The sequence below is a fragment of the Zootoca vivipara genome, chromosome 5, assembly GCF_965207765.1.
Source record: "Zootoca vivipara chromosome 5, rZooViv2.hap1.1, whole genome shotgun sequence".
NCBI classification, from domain to species: Eukaryota; Metazoa; Chordata; class Lepidosauria; order Squamata; family Lacertidae; genus Zootoca; species Zootoca vivipara.
This window is the reverse complement of record NC_142588.1, coordinates 93,347,700-93,364,603: the sequence shown is the minus strand read 5'-3', so window position 1 is coordinate 93,364,603 and position 16,904 is coordinate 93,347,700. Positions and strand designations below refer to the sequence as shown.

General features: G+C 50.7%; 1 protein-coding gene across 5 annotated transcripts in view; it reads left to right on the top strand.

Annotated features, from left to right (window-relative positions):
- The window catches only part of TNK2 (tyrosine kinase non receptor 2), a 97,876-nt gene that overhangs the window by 28,732 nt on the left and 52,240 nt on the right, over positions 1–16,904 (top strand). For 2 of the 5 annotated variants that reach the window (XM_060274273.2, XM_060274272.2), the window contains exon 1: positions 11,471–12,146. The exons of the other annotated variants lie outside the window; for them this stretch is intronic. In XM_060274273.2, the coding sequence (XP_060130256.2) occupies positions 11,997–12,146 (150 nt within the window). In that variant the 5' untranslated portion in view covers positions 11,471–11,996. Of the gene's footprint in view, positions 1–11,470; positions 12,147–16,904 lie in introns of those variants that run through there. 5 annotated transcript variants of the gene reach the window in all.

The following is a 16,904-nucleotide window of genomic DNA, read 5'->3' as shown; positions in this document are numbered from 1 at the left end:
ACACACACACACACACACACACACACACACACACACACACACAGGAGTTTTCTCCCCTAAGAGGCATTGATGGCCACTATTCTGGTTGGCTATAAAGTGGAGGAGACAAATTCACAGGGGAGAATCAGGCTACCAGCAACCACTAGCCACACTCGCCATGTTCTCTGCTGTCAGAGACATGCCTGCTTCTTTGGCTTTTGCTTAAGAGGAGGATAAGGCCCTGAATGGGCCAGAGAAATGGTCCATACATTCCGTCCTCCTCCGTGGGGCCAGAGGCAGCATGCCAGGTTGGCAAAGCCTGATCTAGGCAAACGGATCCCCCTTTGTACTCCCCACCCCCCCCTGCTTTGAAGAAAGCAGCTGGCCCAGGTGGTGTGAGCCAGAAAAAGCCCCTCTCCCTCTCTGAGTCCTTGCTGATTGGCTCGCCAGGGGAAGGGGAGGGGGAGATGGAGCCACCGCAAGGGGAGGGAGGGGGGAAGAGAGCACAGCTGCAGGCAGGGGGTGTGGGGGGGCTGATCCTGGTTTCTATTCTGAGCAGCATCGCTGCCCCATCTTTTCTGTGCCACCTTGGTTTCGCACCGGGGCAGGATTTTAAGAAAGCCAGTTTCCTCCATCACCTTCCTCCTTGCCCAGTTGCCTGGAAAAAGGACGTTGCCTCTCCGACTGAATCTTCTGAATCTTCCGCCTCTTTGCTGGGAATCCTCCCTCCCTCCCTCCCACAATCCGCCACATAGGATTAAACTCAGAGCATCACAGCATCCTCTCTGAGAGGCCTCCTTCTATCTCTCTCGCCATGGCGACGGGATGCAGGCGCAGGGAGGAGGGGGTCGGCCAGTGGGATGCCTGAGAGCTCTAGGGCTACCCTCCTGCCACCCCACCTCTGGGAAGGGCTGGCTCACTCCCGACCAGAGGCTAAGATGGCCCCCTGATCCCTCGGCCAGGTGAGGCCGGGCCAGGCTCCTTGCATTCTGGGACTGCGGCACAGCACGCCTCGCTCTCAGCCAGGATCCGGCCTCTGGATTTGGCACAGCTCCACTCAGCCATGGGGGAGAAGTCGGATTATCAGCGGCTGGCGACTGGGGAGGACGAGGAGGTGGAGGGGTTCGCGGCTCCCCCAGACTCCCAGCCTCGGGCACCCAGGCCGGATCTGCTCGTGATGCCAGGACAGAGGGTCAGTATGGCTTTGGCAAGGAAGGGGGAGTGCTGGAGGAGGGGGGTCCTATGGCAGTCCCCCACCTCAGCCCTGTGGGGTGTCAGGATCTGACAGATGGGTTGTGGGGAGTGCGAAGGTTTGGGGGTTGGTTGGTTTCCCTTTCCATTCGGCTCTGCAGGGGGGAAGCCCCAGCGCCGCTCTTATTTCTTTTCTTCCGGAAATGAAAGGGCTCCTCGTTTAGGGAATCCTCCTTATATTTGGAGGGGGCTGCAGGTATATGGGGGTTTCAGTGCCCCCCGCCCAGCCATGTTGCAGGCTGATATCTCTCCCCCTTGCTGCCCTGTACATTGGTAGCTGTCTCCCAGGAATTACTACTATTGTGATTATTGTGATTACTATTGTGGTATTATTGTTGTTGTTGTTGTTGACTTTTAATCAGCCCTTTGCCCAATCTGGCTCTGGCCATTCCCCTTAAGGTCTCAGGGCGTCTCACAACCATATCGCCACATTAAAAAGTCAGCTAAATAAATTTGCAAGCCTACACAGTGCTTGTTGTACCCTCAGCCCCGAGTCCTTCCTTAAAAGACATTTGTGAAGACTCAGCCTTAATCCCTCCCACTACTGAAGTGAAGTACTGTATGTGTAAATGGATTTACTCAGATTCATCCTCTGTTATTCGCCCCTGCCTCATTTCCCGTCCTCCCCACACTGACTCTCAGTGATTCAGATTGTATTCTGAGAAGAGGGACTGGCTGTAAACCGCTCTGGGAATTGTAGCTCTGTGAGGGGGATAGAGACCTCCTATCTAGCCTTTGCACCCTTGACAAACTACAACTCCCAAAAGTCTTTGGGGGAAGCCTGGACTGTTTAAAGTGGTATCACAGGGCCTTAAATGTGTGATGTTAGAGTGTTGGACTCGGACCTGGGAGAGCAGGGTTCGAATCCCCATTCAGACACGAAGCTCACTGGGTGATCGGGAGGCAGGCAGTGACTGTCTCTCAATCCTGGCCTACCTCACAGGGGTGTTGGTGAGGATTAAATGAGGGGGGAGACTCATGCATGCCATCTCGAGTTCCTTGGAGGAGAAAGAAGTGGGATATAACTGCAATGGAATAAATAAAACGACAATGGCATGCAGATGTGTCTTCCCCAACCTGGTGCCCACCAGAATACATCTGGAGCACAGCTGTAGTTCAAAATGTTTGGAGGACACCAGGTCAGGAAAGACTGATATAGACATTGATAATATTTACGCACCTTTTTAGTGGCACTCCTGTGATTGAATTACAGGATATGGTTGATAAAACAATTTAAAATCTACCTTTCACCCATATAGATCCTAATTTTATTTGCATGCCACCTTTCCGCATTTCAGACCATGCTCAAGGTGGCTCACAACATGAAAAAGCACCCCCTCTTGCGACGTAACAACATTAGTCGTAAACAAGAAATGAAACACTAACAAAAGACTTTCACAGAATTTTTTGCCATGCTTCTCCACATCCCTGAGCCTTGCCTCCTTGTGCAAGGCTGCATTCGGTTTTGCATCCCTTTGGCCACACATCCCTCCTCCTCCTCTCTTGTGTTTTCGCTCTGCAGCTGAGTTTGCGGCCGCCGACTCCGGGCGGTGTGAAATCCCGCTTTTGAAAAAGAATTGGATCTGGATCCAAATTTGCCCGGGGGGATCTCTGTTCTCAGGAAAGCTCGTACGTGATTGGTTTCCCCTTGCATACTGAGCTCCAGTCTGCAATTATGCCAGGGCCATGGCAAGGGCTTTGTGACCAAGCGCATGCTTTCGTTCCAGGGGGTTGGGCTAGATGACCCTCGGGGTACCTTCCACCCTAATCCCTGGGCTCAGCAGTTTAAACAGCTCTTGGGTAGCAGAAGCGGAACCTGATGCCCTCCGGATGTTGTTGGACTCCAACTCCCATAATTCCCAGGCAGCATGAACAATGTCTCATGGAATTATGGGTGTTGTAGTCTGGAAGGCTACAGCTCCTCTCTCCCTCTCCCTCTCCCTCTCTCTCTCCCTCTCTCTCTCTCTCTCTCTCTCTCTCTCTCTCTCTCTCTCTCTCACACACACACACACACACACACGGCTTTAAGCCCTGGAGAGCTGCTGCCAGTCAGAACAGGCGACACTGGTCTGGAGGGACCAGGGGCAGGTTCCTGCGCTCAATCCAAGGCCAAGGGGTCAGGCACATACCTTTGGCAATCCCGGCTGACTTAACAGAAGAACGCTGCCCCAAAGTGGACATGAGGGCTGGTTAGTCCGGATTGTATTTTTAGAAGAAGTGTAAACAGATCAAGTGGGGGGAACAGGACTGTCCAGATTCCAAAGTGGTTGCCAACCGGAGGGGAGATGGCGGTGTTGTTGATGTTCAGCAAGGGCAATGGAGAGAGAAAGTGCATTTTGGATAGGGGCCGCATGCAGGTAAGTAGACATATTCCTATAAAACGGAGGATTTTCATGTTTCTCAAAGGGCCCTTTTCCCCTTTTGCTCTCAGATGCCTTTTTTTTTAAAAAAAAAGCCTGTCTCACTAATCCAGATCTCGTAGATGGTCGTATTTGGGGTTGAGAGAATCCGTTCCTTCAGCTCAGATTGGTTGGTGGCAGAGGTGGCCCGGCCCTGGAGGGGGACGACGACAAGGTGGGTCAGTGGCCTCGGGGGGGGGGGCCTCAGAAAGCAGGCACCGATATGGGCGGCAGCCTGGGACACAAACGGATCAGACCTCGGAGGCCGAACCGCCTGCTCTTCTCGTTCAGCTCCGGTTCACTGGGAACGGGAGTTTCTCACTGGTTCCTGCCCTGCCTCTGTTACTGGGAGGGAGGGTGGGTGCTGTGTTGCCCATTCTATGCTCAGCAAGTCCTGGTGGATTTGGTGGTCTCCACCAGGGGGTGTTTGCCAGGCGGTGCCGGGGGCGAGGAGGGCTGCTGCGGCATCGAAATGTGGCTCAGCTGATTTGCTCTCCTCTTGGCGGAGACGGCCTCTGGATTCTTCGATTTTGCAATTGCGGGTTTACAAACAAGCATCTGGCTGACCCCTGTGAGAACAGGATGCTGGACTAAGGTGGGCCTCATCCAGTAGGCTTTTCTTCTGTTCTTGCCCCCGTGGATCTAGACCTAGCATTGCATCCCGGGAGAGCTTTCCCAAACCAGCTTATCCCAGCCGCTGTTGTTCTGGAGGAAACTTTGCTTCTCGTAGCACAGATTTATTTACCTAATTGTTGCAATTGTTTGTTGTTTAGTTGTATCCGACTCTTCGTGACCCCATGGACCATAGCACGCCAGGCACTCCTGGTAGTTTGGTCAAACTCATGTTCGTAGCTTCGAGAACACTGTCCAGCCATCTCATCCTCTGTCGTCCCCTTCTCCTAGTGCCCTCAATCTTTCCCAACATCAGGGTCTTTTCCAAGGAGTCTTCTCTTCTCATGAGGTGGCCAAAGTATTGGGGCCTCAGATTCACGATCTGTCCTTCCAGTGAGCGCTCAGGGCTGATTTCCTTCAGAATGGATAGGTTTGATCTTCTTGCAGTCCATGGGACTCTCAAGAGTCTCCTCCAGCACCATAATTCAAAAGCATCAATTCTTCGGCGATCAGCCTTCTTTATGGTCCAGCTCTCACTTCCATACATCACTACTGGGAAAACCATAGCTTTAACTATACGGACCTTTGTCGGCAAGGTAATGTCTCTGCTTTTTAAGATGCTGTCTAGGTTTGTCATTGCTTTTCTCCCAAGAAGCAGGCGTCTTTTAATTTCATGACTGCTGCCACCATCTGCAGTGAAATTGTTTCAATTAGATCCCACAATTTTTCTCTGTGGAGCTCAATGGTTTTCTCGCCCCACCGCGGTCCCCATTTAACCCCCACAACAACCCTGAGAGGTAGGTTGGGCTGAGAGGCAGTGATTGGGAATGGGCGAGCAATGGGGGTGGGACTGAGTAGGCTCTCCAGGGGTCAGAGTGCAAAGCAAGGGGTTGAACTAGATGACCCTTGGGGGGGCCCTTTCAACTCTACAGTTCTGTGATTTTGTGGTGGCGCTTCAGTGCCCAGGAGACTCCTGTGGTGATGTTCCTCATGGCTAGCAAAGCTAGGGTGATTTGGGCCAGGAAGTAAACCTGTAAGGGGGGGAGGCCATTGGCAATGCTATAATTCCCAAGATGGGCTGTACTGGGTGCCCTCGGAGGACTTTGGCTGCGCCTGGCACTGCCTGGCAAGCATCAAGCACCCCCCTGCCTGTCTCTTAGGCCTTTAACGCATGCAAATCAGGTCAGCGCTAATTGTTAACGCACATGCCATTGAACCGGCCTTATCACTTTGCAATTGTGTGCAGTGTAAGACTTGTTCATTCTCTCAGACTCTGCACATGTGCAGATTTCCCTTTGCCCATTCAGGACTGACTCCTCTGGAACAGAACAAGGCCATTTCAGATTGATTGATTTCTTTGAGATTTCAAGAGCAACTCTCTAGCTCTTAAGGGTCAGCGTGGAAAACCGGGCGGCGAATGTCTCAGCGCCTTTTGCCTCCCTCGCTCTCGCAAAAGGACAAACTCCATTCTCAATGCACTATTTAATGCGTTGATTTGCTCTCGTGAAAGGACAAACTCCATTTGTGATGCTCTGATCGCTCTCCCTGCAAATTAAATAATTGTGAGGGGAGGATCAGAGCCCGTGTCTGGAGTTGAATGTCGGACTAGGATCCGGGGGACCCAGGTTCGAATCCTCACTCGGCCATGAAACTTACTAGAGGATCTTGGGATTGTCCATCACTCTCAGCCTATCCCACCTTGCAGGGTTGCTGTGGGGATTAATTGAGGAGGAGGAGGAGGAAAACCATGCATATGAATGTGTGGGATATAAATGCAATCAATAATAACAACAATTATGAGCAGGGGGGCAGTGCTGAGAAAGAGACTGCCTGTAGTTTGTTGCAGGATTTGTGATTTTTATTCACAAAGCGTGCCACTGCCAGCCAGCCTTAATGCTCCTGCAGAATGGCGGCAGATGCAAAAAATAGTTCATTATTGTTATATTATTCAGTATTATTAGTTGTTCTGTGATCCTTTCTCAATATTAATTGCGCCATTGCCACCTGGAGGGGGGGCGACCCTAACCTCCACAGAAGTGGGACAACCTTCCTCTCCCCCTCCAAAACACTCGGGGTGCGAAAAGTTACAGGATTGCAGCAGCAAGTTTCGGAACGGGCACAGATTGTTGTGTCCTGCCCGGAACTTTGGTAGGTGGAAACAGTACTGAAAGTTGTGTCGTGTCGAAAGCTGCCCCGGTGAGCACAGATCATTTGGTTACTGTATTTATTTATTGCGTTTTAATCCCACCTTTCTTCTCCAGGAGCTCAATTCCCCGCCCGGCCACGAAGCTCCTTGGGCGACCTCTGGTGTTGGGTCACTGCCTCTCAGCCTCACCTACCTCACAGGGTTGTTTTATTAAATGAGGAGGGGGAGTGCTGAGTACGCCACCTTGAGCTCTTTGGAGCAAAATGGAGCAGATACAAATGGAGTAAATAAATAAGGTGGTCACATGGTTCTCCTGCTCCTCATTGAATCTCCACAACAGCCCTGCGAGGTAGGTTGCTGGCCTGAGAGCGTTTGACCGCCCCAAGGTCACAAAATGAGCGCCATGGCCAAGTGGGGATTTGAAACCTGGTCTCTCCCAGGTCCTCGTCCGACGGTCATAACTGCTGCACCATGTTGGCTGTCGTCATGGCTGCACGATAAAAAGGACATTCAGAGGGGACCCTTAATCCTGATGATTTTTAACAACAACCCATCCACTTCTGGCTGAAAATCTTAAACTTCTCACAAGGCTGATCTCCTCCCTCCCTGCCCGATTCATTCCTGGTAGGAGCCCAAAGCAGTTTGCGGTATATCTTAGGAAAGGCAAAGAGATGGTCCATTGCCCCATCTACTTCAGTGCAGCTCTCCAGGGAGTCTTTTCCTAGCTACCTGGAGATGCTGCCGTGGATTGAAGCTGGGAACCTTCTGCATGCCAAGCGCATTTTCTCCCACTGAGCGATGGGCCTTTGCAAGGACAGTTCTGCACATTTGGGGGGAAAGGGGCGAAGGTGGGGGCAAGGACTTCCTCTGCCCAGTTCCCTGCTTCTGACGCAGTTCCCCAGCCTTGTTCAGAACCGTTTGTGGGGCTGAGCCCTGCAAGAATTCTGGCTTGAATTAAGCCCCACACGGAGAATCCTCTTTCCTGACTTCTCTCAGAGGCACGGGAGGCTGCAAATAATTAGAGGGAGGGAAAACTGAGTTGTGGCACGGATTCAGGACACATGCGGGAGAGTACTTCTTTGCACGACACACTTAAACGGCGGGGTTCGCTGCCACCAGATGTGGCAGCAGACTCCGGCTTGAAAATGGGATTAAACAAGTCTACAGAGGAGGAGGAGGAGGAGGAGGAGGAGGAGGAGGAGGAGGAGGAGGAGGAGGAGAGGTCTGGCAACAGCTAGTAGATATAGGAAGCCTTCGCGTTCAGGATGAAGACATTCGATACAGAGCCAGGCCACTGGTCCATAGAGCCTATTGCAGCCTCTTCCGGCTTGCAGCATGTCTCCCGAGGGCCGCATTGCCTATGCTCTTGTAACCTCTAGGTTTGATGATTGCAGCAGCACATTATACGTAGGGCTGCCTCTGAGGACGGTTTGGAAACATCAGATGGTGCAGCATTTGGCAGCCAAATTGTCACCAGGGCAAGATGGTTTGCACATATTATGTACTCTGATCCTGGCTCAACTGCACTGGCTACCAATTAGTTTCCAGGCCCAATTCAAAGTGCTGGTTTAGACCTATAAAGCCTTAAATGGCTCAGGACCGCAATACCTCAAGGAGTGCCTGTCCCCATATGAACTGACCCGGACCCTACAATCATTATCTGAGGTCCTTCTTTGTGTGCCTCCTCCACCAGACATCCGGAAGGCGGCAGCACGAGAACGGGGCCTTTTCTGCAGTGGCTCCCCATTTGTGGGATGCTCTCCCCAGGGAGGTTTGCCTGGCACCCTCATTATCTATTTTTAGATGCCAGGTGAAAACGTCCCTCTTCAGCCTGGATAGCTCAGTTGGTTAGGGCATGGTGCTGATAATGTCAAGGTTGCGGTTTTGATCCACGTATGGGACAACTGGAAATTACTGGATTGCAGGGGGTTGGACTAGATGATCCTCAGGGTCCCTTCCAACTCTACAATTCTATCATGACCAGGCCTTTGACTGATTAATATTCCAAGACCTTTCAAATGTGTTTGCGGGGGGGGGGGTTATTATTCCGTTTTGCTTTAACTATTTATTTTGTGCTCTTATCTTGTGAACATCTCCAAGATCTTCGGGTGAAGGGCAGGGTATAAATTTAACAAAGAAATAATAAATAGAAGGCTCCACCTCCAGTTAGGGATGAATGAGGCCCCTGTCTGAAAGCTAGGGCAGTTGCTGCCAATCTCTAGGACTGGGGCGATCTCTGGCAATGGCTCTTCTGTGTGTGTGTGTGTGTTTTCATCCCCGCTGTGCAAAGGGAAAGATGGCCCCGCCCACTCTTGTCTCTGGCCCCGCCCACCCCTGCCATGTGGCCCCTGGCAGGCTCCCCAGAAGAAAACATGGCCCTTGGGTTCTCCATATTTGGTGTAGGCACTTTTGAGTTTGATGGACCAATATCTTGGCATGATTTATTTATTAAATAAAGTATATCTACCACTTGGTTGTTTAAAAACGCCCCCAAAGCAGCTTGCAAAAAAACCAAGGCAATAAAATTATTAATGAAAGGAATTAAAATATTCCCAAAAAACCCAGAAATAAGCTAAAAGCACATCAGCGTTCTAGATACCTGGGTAGGCTTGTCGAAACAAAAATGTTTTCAGCAGGTGCCGAAAAGGGTACAGCGAAGGCGCTAGCTTGATATCAAGAGGCAGGGAGTTCCAAAGTGTAGATGTCGCCACTCTAAAAGATGGATTTCTTATGGGTGCGGAATATAAAACAGTTTCCTGCAACTCCCAGAGTTTTGAGGAGAGATCTTTGCCAGCTCTTCCGCCTGAGATTCCTTTTTAACTGAGGCTGCTTGCGATTGAACCCGAGACCCTGAGCTACGGAGAAGTAGCAGCACTTCTGCCTTTGCACTTTGCACTTTGCTTGCGATCTTCCTGGAAGCATCCGGGACCCTCCCTCCTATCTGGAACAGTGCTTCTTACATTCCTAGTACAGTTTTGGGGTCGATAAGGACTCCCTGATTCATTCTCAAACTGACTAAGGAACAGAGAAGAGGGTCAGGGGGTGGCCCTCCCTAGCTGCTTGCGGCTTGGCTCGCTGTCTCGAGTCACCTGGAGCTCTTTCCATTGCAGGCATCTGGTGGCACCTGCTGTTTTGCTTTTGGCACGCCGTGACCCGTGTTGCGCTTCCTTCCCTGCAAAAGTGCAAGGCTGCAATTTGATCAGAAGCCAGCTGCAAAAATAAGCTTCCCCCTCAGTCTTTCTGCATGGCTCCCCCCCCCTCCAACCCCCTTTTCAACAAAAAATGCATACTTTTTACAAAGTGGGATGCTTCAAACGGTGCTTGGTGTTTTTTGTTTTGTTTTTTTACTGCCTTGAAAGTGTGGGAATTGTTCCAGGCGGATTGGTAAACAGGAAGGCAGGCCCCCCGGGATCTTGCTAACCCCCCACCCGGAAAAAAAACCACCCTGAAACCTGTTGTTTCTTTCCCTCCTCACGCCTTCAGCATCCCTCTGCAGAGAAAATGTTTAGCTCCAGATCCGGCCAGCTGTTCTCCTTGGGGATGTGCTGGAAGACAAGAAAGCAGTGTTAAGGAGCCAGGGCACCGCGAAGGTCGCCCTGTTTTCCTCCTGTTTTTCTCCCCGCTTGGACGAGGGACAAGACCCCAGCGCTGGAGGAAGCTCCCTGCTCCTTCTCCTCCCCCCGCGGCCTCCCCGCCAGCCAGCTGTCAGGTGCAGAAGCTGGGAAGCCTGAAAGGAAGGGCTCTGCCCCATCCCCAGCAGGCCCAAGTGGGCTTCGGGGCAGGATGAGACCCTTCCCACATCGTTCCCTTGTGGCAGGCCTGGGAAGCAATTTTGGAGAGGAGGAGACTTCACTGTTTCCTGCAGTTCCAGGTCTCTCACATCGCCAGCGTTTTTCCAGGCCTGCCATCAAATTATCCCCAGTAAATAGTGGCTTTTGCCACTGAGGACATTCTGCATGGCTTGGCACTTCCTTACGCTCCAGGCTCAAACTAGGGGTTTTTTTTTGGGGGGGGGTTGTACACACTGGAGTAGGAGAGGAAAAACAAACACTGACATTTTTGCATCAGCCCCAGATTCGACACCAAGGAAAGCGCTAACTGCAAATTAGGACAACGAAGCACACTTCTCCATTTTTGTCCTGTTCTGGGAATCACAGTTTATCGACAAGGTAGAACAGGCATCCCCAAACTTCGGCCCTCCAGATGTTTTGGACTACAATTCCCATCATCCCTGACCACTGGCCCTGTTAGCTAGGGATCATGGGAGTTGTAGGCCAAAACATCTGGAGGGCCGCAGTTTGGGGATGCCTGAGGTAGAATGTGTGCAGAGGAGGGCGACCGAGATGATCAAGGGCCTGGAAATGAAGCCGGTTGAGGAACGGTTGAGGGAACTGGGGGCGTTTGGCCTTGAGAAAAGAAGACTGGGAATTCAGATATTTGAAGATCCGATAGCCGTCCTCAGATATCTGAAGGGCAGTCACATGGAAAAGGGAGCAAGCTTGTTTTCTCCCGCTCTGGAGGGTAGGACTCAAACCAACGGATTCAGAGACGAGAAAGGAGATTCTGTCTAAACATAAGGAAGAACTTTCAGATGGTGAGAGCTGTTTGACTGTGGAGCAGACTCCCTCGAAAGGTGATGGACTCTCCTTCATTGGATGACCATCTGCCAGGGATTCTTTAGCTGTGATTCCTGCATTGCAGGGGGTTGGACTAGATGGCCCTTGGGGGTCCCTTCCACCTCCGCCATTCTGTGATAATGTTGCAGGGAAACCAGGGTACCCCAGGATGCTCCCTGGCCAGCAAGGTCTGCCAGCAAGGTCTGAGCCAGACGGCTGGAGGAGAGCCTGAGAAGCGATTTGAAATCCCAGGCAGAGGCCCACAGGAAATTGCCTCTCCAGCCCACAGTTAAAGCTGACCTCTTGGCAGCCGGTCAAAGCTGCGTTCCCTGCGAATACCATAGAGTCTCTGTTCCAGGCTAGCGGGCAGGCGAGGGAGAGATTCCCTTGGGACCGGCCAGAGAGGAGGAAAGGGGAGGAGAGGATAAAGAAAACAAGCATGCGTGATTGCAGTCGCAGCACGCACCAGACTCAACAGTGTCCTGTTGTGGAGAACGGCACAACAAGCTCTCTCTTGCCCTGGCTGCCCAGAGGACCCCAGATCCCAGACCTGTCAGGATTCGGATAACTTTTGGAGCCTGAGCTGGCTTGCTGCCTCTTCTTAGCATCGGAAGCTGAGCGTGGAGATTTCAAGCAGGCCAGGACAGGCAATTTTGACATCCACGACCCTTGCTGAAGTCTCTGCTCGGTTTTTCCTGGGGGGACACCGAGGCAGCGTGGACGATGTCTGCCCCCAAAAGGTCAGACGCCTCTGCCATTGACTGCCTGGGACTGCATCAATCTCCATCATCCACAGTGGTAGAATTCCTTCGGATTTCTCCTCGGGTGCATGCAAGTGTTCCCTGAAGCATTTTGAGGACCCTGGATGCCTTTGCCCTCCAATGGAGTCAGCCCTGGTTGGAATGTGCTGCAACTCGGGTGGTTTTGGCGACTTTTGCTAACCGTTGACAGTGCAAGGATCCAGCTGCAGCCTCAGGGAAGCCCCCCCCCTTTATGTTGTGGGTCCCTTTCCAAAAGGTGCGTCGGTCATATCAAGACAGGAGGAAGATTGGCAGAGAGATTCCTCTCTGGGCAGCAGAGATGCGCCGCTTTGAGGCTCTGCGGCGCTCCTTCCCGTTTCTGGCCCGCTTTCGCATGTACACGGTAAGAGAACGCTGCCCGTTTGCAATGAGGAAATGCCCTGCCTCCTCTCCCTTTCGGCGTTGGTCTTCCCCTGCTGCTTTTTACACGAGCGTGCAGCCTGGCTGGCTTACTAGAGCCACCTCTTTAGCTGCTTGCTCTGTAGGCGCCGTTCCGCCACACCCCGCTGTGGTCTGGGTTATGAGAGCCAGTGTGGTGTAGTGGTTAAGAGCGGTAGACTCGTAATCTGGGGAAATGGGTTCGTGTCTCCACTTCTCCACATGCGGCTGCTGGGTGACCTTGGGCTAGTCACACTTCTCTGAAGTCTCTCAGCCCCCCTCACCTCACAGGGTGTCTGTTGTGGGGGAGGAGGGGAAAGGAGATTGTTAGCCGCTTTGAGACTCCTTCGGGTAGTGATAAAGCGGGATATCAAATCCAAACTCTTCTTCTCTTCTTATGAAGGTCCATCTCCGGGAAGCTGAAGCAAGAATAGCCCTGCTTTACTTTGGGGTAAGAGGTAGGGTAGGGAACTTGCGGCCTTCCAGCAGGCAGCAGGGCCAGTATTATGGGATGGCAGGAGCTGGAGTTCAGCAACACCAGGGCCCCCAAAAGGTAGCCACCCCCGGTCTAAGGACCCTCATGAGAAAGCACCTTCCACGTAGGGTTAGTGCCAGAGACTGATGTAGAGACTGGTGTAAGCAAAACCAACCTGGGTCTGTGCATTCTCACATGTGACTAGCACAGCACGTTTATTTTTCTGTTGGAAGCCGCCCAGAGTGGCTGGGGAAACCCAGCCAGATGGGCGGGGTATAAATAATAAATTATTATTATTATTATTATTATTATTATTATTATTATTATTAACCCTGCAGCAGTGGCGCACAGCAGAAAGCGTGTCAGAATCTGGACAAAAGGGACCCGGCTTTTAAATCCTTTCTCGACCGTAAACTCACAGAAAAAACTCCTTGCAAGTTTTTTCTCTGTAGACCTCGGTGCTCCTAATTTGTGTGACATCAACACAGATGCGGTGGCTCATTGCAGCCCTTCCTTTCCAGGTTCCAGCTTTTTGCTCTTCTGAATTTTGTTGGCAAAAAGGGCTCCCTTTTGCTGCATGCCAGCTTCTAAACTTCCTTCTCTGTTTGTGCTGTGAGAAGCAAATTTCAAAGCTGTAACCCTAAACAGGCTTCCCCTAAGGGAAAGACACCTCTTTGTGAACGCAAGCTAAAGGATTACATACAGCTTGTACATGGTGCTTTTGAGTGCTCAAAATGCTCCACATACATTGGCTGTGAACTTTGCTGCAACCCTGCAAGGCAGGCCACTGTCCTTAGTGCCATAATGCGGATTTTGGAGTGGTGAGATTCAGATCCAGAGCACAAGCTTTTGCATGTCTAAAGGTAAAGGTAAAGGGACCCCTGACCATTAGGTCCAGTCGTGACCGACTCTGGGGTTGCGCGCTCATCTCGCATTATTGGCCGAGGGAGCCGGCGTATAGCTTCCAGGTCATGTGGCCAACATGACAAAGCCACTTCTGGCGAACCAGAGCAGCACATGGAAACGCCGTTTACCTTCCCGCTGTAGCGGTTCCTATTTATCTACTTGCATTTTGATGTGCTTTCGAACTGCTAGGTTGGCAGGAGCTGGGACCGAGCAACGGGAGCTCACCCCGTCACAGGGATTCGAACCGCTGACCTTCTGATCAGCAAGCCCTAGGCTCAGTGGTTTAACCCACAGCACCACCACAGCACCTTTGCATGTCTACTCAGAAGTAACTCCCACTGATTTCAGCTGGGCTTACTTCCAGGAAGGTCTACATAGGATTGCAGCCTCCGGTCCTATAGACACTTACTTGGGAGTAAGTCCAATAGAAATCACTGGGCTTTACTTCTGAGTAGACATGTCCTGGACTGCACGCTCTCTTAGCCACTGCCACCTCACCTGTCGTGGACTTGACCTGTCGGAGAGAAGGATGGAGACGTTTTCTCGCTGTATATCAATGGTGGAACAGCCAGAAGGGCGGAATAATAATAATAATAATAATCATAATCATAATCATAATCATAATCATAATCATAATAATATCAGCTTTACATGCAGAAGGTCCCAAGTTCAGTCTCTGGGGCAGGGCTGGGGGACATCCTGTTCTGAGAACCTTAGAGAGATGCTGCCGGTCAGTGTAGACAATATCACACTAGACCAATGGTCGAACTCAGCATAAAGCAGTTTCATTACTTCCAAACAGTAGCTGCCACGTTGCAACTTTGTGTGAGCTGTGCAATGTATGATAATAATTCTGCGGGGATAAGGAGTCCAGGGGAAGTTTGCGTACTTTGAACAGGGCCAGACAGGATTACTATTTTTTTATTATTACATTTGTATCCCATTTTCATTTCGTTTCACTTTTCATTTGTCTATTGCCTTTCCATATTGCTATACGCAAGACGGTTTGCAAGCTGGAGGAGCAGCAAAGTTCACGCACCGTATAACCATCTGACTCAATACAAAGAATTCATAATAAAAACATAACTTAAGAATGAACAACTCTTATCAGATAAAGTAATATTCCATTAGAACAGCACACAATACAATTAAATATTGTGAGATAATAACTGAACAAAAATCCTTTCTTAACAATTACAAGAAATAATTAGATTCAGGTAGGTAGCCGTGTTGGTCTGACGCAGTCAAAATAATTTAAAAAATGAAAAAAAGTTGGTCCCCCTTAGAGACCAACTAAGTTTGTTCTGGGAAACAATTACTAAACAACAATCAACAGAAATAACAGCAACACACAATGCATAAAACTCCACAGAACAAAACCATGTGAAAGGATCAAATTGAAAGACAAAGAATCATAGAATTCTAGAGTTGGGACCCATGGGTCATCTAGTCCAACCCCCTGCAATGCAGGAACAACTCCAAGGAGTTTAAGGTGGCCTGCATATTTCTCCTCTCGTTTTTGTCCTCACAACAATCCTGTGAGGTACATTAGGCTGAGAGGCAGGGACTGTCTCCAGGTGGCTCAGTGAGCTTTATGGCCGAGTGGGGATTTGAACCCGGGTCTCCAGCCCTGTCCCAATTGCACCGCGCTGCCTCTCAAATAGTTTCCAAACTTGAATGCTTCTTGTCCAGAAACTGGAACTCTCTCTTTCCCCCTCCTCCCTACCCTTCTTGCAAAAGGGACATCCACTTTCTCCCACTGGACGCAGCCCCATATATTTTTAGCCCAGGCTGCGCCACCACAGAGAATCCGTATTGTCGCGTGGCAGTTTGAAGTGGCTGCAGCCCAAGAATACCAAGGCAGCCTCTCCTTCCCCACCCCACAGGCAGCGGTGCCGGACTCTCTGTCTGGGAGGCAGGGGAAGAAGGGGGGGAAGAAGCAGGGAGGTTCATGGGAAAGGCAGGGAGGGGGCAGAGAAGCATTGGCATGGCTGCGGGAGGCCCAATGGATTGCAAGCACACAGGCTGTTGCTTTTGTGGGCTGCCTTCCTTCATATCCTGCTTTTCGCTAGACTAGAAGCACCTGAGGACTATTGATCTTTTCAGGTGGGATTCAAGAACACGCTTGCAAATTCAGGTCCTGCCATCAAAGTGGATTTGTGGCACTTGGACTGCCACCCCCCAATTGGTTTTGCAGTAAGGAAAGTTAGGCCGCTGCGATAGCTCAGTTGGCAGAGCAGGAGACTCTTAATCTCAGGGTCGTGGGTTTGAGCCCCACATTGGGCGAAATATTCTCGCATTCCTGGGGGGTGGACCAGATGACCCCTGCGGTCCCTTCCAACTCTACAGTTCGAGGAGGAAATGCGCTGTGTGGCAGCGCTTGCTTTGATGCCATCGCACCATCGAATCGGAACGGATGCGCACGGAAGAGGTCTGGAGGCAGCCGGAGATATATGCCTTATGGTCTGATCCTCATGGCTGCAAGTCCTTTCGCAGGGGCTTGTAAAATCTTTAGCGCAATTGGAGTCCCAGGTAAGCGTGCAGCTGGCTGTCTGCCTCCCTTAAAGGTGCCGTGGAAAGAGGTGGAACTGGAACCCAAGGCAGCCAATAGGTTCATAGGGAAAACATCTCTGCAACTGAATTATGCCTCTTTCTCCTACCCGGCTAAGTGGGGAAGAGGCTGTTTGAGCTCGTGTGCTCGGATCCTTGAAGGTTTCCTGCAAGCATCTTGGTTGGCCTCTGTGAGAACAGGATGCTGGACTAGATGGGCCATTGGCCGGATCCAGCAGACTCTTATTAATTCTCTAATGTTCTTGTGGTGTGTTTGCAGCTCTTGTCTTTGCCCCAAAGACCCTCCAGTTATGTTTGCTGCAACTAACTTAGGCTGTACATTATTATTATTATTATTATATTTTATTATATAAAGTAATAATCTTAAATAAATAAGAAAAAAATGTGCACCCCACCACCGAGACCATTCCATTGTAACGATCCAAGCTCCCAAAATTTCAACACCTCTTCCAATAGTTTGTCCCCTTTCTGTTTTAACAGTACAAATTCTACAAACACCCTCCATATCTCCTCAAAATCATTTCCCCTGCATATTCCCTATCTTACCTTAATGGCACATGTTAATTTATCACTAATAGCTATATCCCAAACCTCTTTATACCGTTCTTCCATTTTATATTCCGCTTGCCCCTTCCACTTCCTGGCTACAGTGGTACCCGGGTTTACGAACCGCCCTGTTAACAAACTATTTGGTTTACGAACTCCGCAAAACCGGATGTAGGTGCTCTGGTTAGCAAACTTTTCCTCGGTCTATGAACGGAAGCCGAACGG